General features: G+C 28.0%; 1 protein-coding gene across 1 annotated transcript in view; it reads left to right on the forward strand.

The window, feature by feature from the left end:
• Positions 1-472: 472 nt before the first annotated feature.
• Positions 473-3,694, forward strand: part of LOC108693992 (longitudinals lacking protein, isoforms N/O/W/X/Y-like) — a 10,247-nt gene continuing 7,025 nt past the window's right edge. Inside the window, exons 1-2 of the mRNA XM_018203238.1 lie at positions 473-492; positions 599-837. Of these exons, the coding sequence (XP_018058727.1) occupies positions 473-492; positions 599-837 (259 nt within the window). The remainder of the gene's footprint in view (positions 493-598; positions 838-3,694) is intronic.

Genomic DNA, 3,694 nt, shown 5'->3' on the forward strand with positions numbered 1-3,694 from the left:
TATGTACATTTCGAGTTAAATAAAGTTAAATAATAGCATTTTGCTAATGTGGCCTCCTAAGCATGCTGATTACTATCTCTCTTTTGAGGTTAGATTTTTCATCAAAATAATTATTCCGATGTAAATTGATTATACTGTTAATCTATAGTTTATATTATATGTACTGTAAATTTTTAGTATGAGCTACTTATATATGAAAGAAGTTATGTATGTATATATGCATACATTCTACAATAATTTACTTTTTGGTTAATTTTGTAAAAAAAATATTGGTTTTTTTTTATATAAAATCAATTTTTTAAATCAATTTTTACGGAAGGCGACAATATCATCCTTGTTTCTCTTCGAGTCATTATGCAGTGTACCATATTTTTATAAGTAATGTCCTAAAAATAAATATTTTGTAATTTTAAGTCCAGAATCGATGAACAACAACGAACATAATTGTCTTAAATTGAAATATTGATTATTAATGAAGTTATTGCATAAAATGTAAGTAGAGTGCCATAATACCATCTTCTCCTCTATCAATTCATACGTACATGTGTGAATTAAATGTACATACATAGTGACTTTATCGTAAGCTTCGGGTTTGAAGAGATTCATCCGTGCTTTTAAAGTTCACGCTTCTTCTTTCGTTTTGCTTCGTCAAGATTAGATTCATTTACTTCCGTTCTATTTCAGGTAGGATCGTTGTAGCAGTACCTTGTACCAATCAGTACCGTTGCGACAAATGCAATAAAAAAGTCTACAAGAACAAGGGCAGTCTGATACGCCACACAAAAAATGAGTGCGGCATACTTCCGCAATTCAATTGTCTATTCTGCAAATATAAAAGTAAGCAGAAATCCAACTTACTACGTCACATTAACAATGTCCATGGTATCTCCACTCAAACCTCTCGCGAAAGTCGCGACACATCATCCACGATAAATGACACCGTGAAACACATCTCTTGCAAGAAATTTTGACCATCGTTTCTGAAAGTGAAGATGAGCGAACAACCCTGAAGATTTGCCATTTGGTGATAGATAGACTTTGCTATAACGATACAAATTATTTTGTATGATTTAATGTACAGAGCGAGTCCATTAATTGTAAGAAAACATAATCGTCTGGAAGATATATCTTGCGTTAAATGACAAACTGACTTAAAATATAAGCAATTAGAATCTAAGAATTTTTAAGGAAACTATACGTACTGCTATTTCCAAAATATGTACGAGATTTTAAAAACAACTAATGATTTGTATTATTATTGGCCATATTTTATAGTAATTGTAAAGTGAAAATGTAGATATTACCTGATATTAATTGATATTATATTTTATTTTACTTTACTTCATCTATTGTATATATAAATATCAAAAAATATTTATGAGAAATTAATATTGAAGAATAGGTTAAATTTTTGGTTGATTATTGATAGAGGGCCTATTTGGAGAGATACTATTAGCGCTATTTATATCATTTTATCCTTGTTTTACATCTGATAAACGATAGAAATGATACAAATATCGCTAATGGCAATCTCCCCGAATGGCTTCGTTTAGTAGAAAAAACAACGTTGCAAAATTTTATAATATAATTTAATATAATGTGATATAAATTTTAATTGAACTTTCGAATATATGAATTTACAGTGGCTGGAACAATATGTGTGCAACACTAGTCACATTTTTAAGTTTTATTCTGTTTCCTTTTGGAGAAATTCCCTTTAAATTTATGAAATTATAAATTAAACATCGGATAAATATTATTAAGAGCACGGTCCGCATAAAGTTTCTAAAATTTTATTTACAAAACATTGTATCATTATATCAACAGCTTTACAAATTCAGAATTTAGAATTGAATTTCCATCATCCTTAATCGATGAATAAATTTAATAAGTTACAAACAGTAATTGTTAATAGAATACTTATTATGATAGAATTAAATAATACATTTAAGTCGTGTTACATCACTCTCATGATGAAATTAATAAGGTGAAATGTTGCGCATCATGTCGACATGAAGGGGGTAGCTTAAAATTTCGAGCAATCAGCCACGGAGAGAAGCGAAGTAATTTCAAAGTATAATTTTAATTGGAAGTGAAAATGCTATATTTATAAAATTTATTATAATTTATTGAAAATTTATTATATAAATTAAACTGGAAAACGTTAATAACAACGAATAAGTACGACAATAAATAATAGTCGAAGCTGATTCCCCATTATCGCCAAATTTTATTAAATTGGCTTAATACCTATCCGAGATACACTGTAAATGTATCAGCTGATACTTAACACTCTGCTATCAGTTATTTGAATTTTGCATCATGGGGCATAATTAATTATACTACTCCTTTATACTACTTTTGGACGACTGCGCTTCATCTTGTATCATTCTACCATGACTCTGTATGTTACAAGACAAATTTATAATTGGATCCTCGCTCATATATGTGATATATTTTTTGTATATCATGCTCGTATATATTTTTTGCAAAACAGAATTTTTCCAGATATCTCTACATGAACATAGAATTATAAATTAAAAAAATGAATGATTAAGAAACATAAAGAAATTATATATCACACAAAATTCATCTTCATGTATTACAAGAAAATGAGAGATATTCATATGCTTGATATTCATATACTTGACTTGATTTTACAACCTCAGGAAGACAGACAACAGAAATTATAATAAAATTTTTTTCCTTTACAAAAGTAACGAATATATCATCGTTATATACGAAAATAAATAGTTTGTAAACCTCTCTCTCTCTCTCTTTCTCTCTCTCTCTCTCTCTCTCTCTCTCTCTCTCACGGAAGAAATAATACTTAATAACATCCACGCCTTTTACAATTAGAAAGTAATTTTTCCTTATCTACAAATAATCGAAAAGAAAATTGTTTGAGCTGATCAAGAATATAGAAAATAATATCAAAAAAATTAAAATTGAATCCTGAAGTTTTCTTAAATTTAAGAAATAGATCGATATATCCATTATTAAACATCCTCTAGGGTAGAGATTAACGGATAAAAAAACTGTTATCGTTAATTGAATTTACTAAGGAAGTGATAAGTTAAATTTTTTGAAAGTCTCCATAATTAACAATGGGAAATTAGAATTTAACATATAATCATAAACCTACGGTTTCAGAAAGGTAGCACAATTTCCTATCCCATTGTTTCCATTCCCACAAAAAAGAGGTGTTTTAATGAGCCTGATAAATCAGAATCTTTATTAGCGCATCCAAAATTTCATGAAGAAAATTTGAGACGAATTGTAGAAATGTTTTCAGACAATGACTATCATCCCATCAATTTTATATTTGACACTATTAATGTATTGTAATGTATGATTGAAATCATTTGGTAAAAGAAAAACTTTTAGACAACGACAGAAAAAAAAAGAAAAGAAAAAAGGCATAATTTACGGTTCCTTGTCTTTCGATCATTTTAGAAAAATTCAAGTTATGATGTGATCATGAATTTAACTGGGAGAATGTGAAAATTTTAGACAATGAAAGATATTTTAATAAAAGATTGATCTACGAAATGTTGCACATAAAAATGCAAAAAAAACGGATTAAATTCATAATCTGATACCGAATTTCTACATTATGCATACATTAACATATTATAGAAGTTCACATAATCACGAAGATAACATTTTTTTTTACACTATATATATATATATA

Source organism: Atta colombica, unplaced genomic scaffold, assembly GCF_001594045.1.
Source record: "Atta colombica isolate Treedump-2 unplaced genomic scaffold, Acol1.0 scaffold112, whole genome shotgun sequence".
In the NCBI taxonomy this organism is placed as follows: Eukaryota; Metazoa; Arthropoda; class Insecta; order Hymenoptera; family Formicidae; genus Atta; species Atta colombica.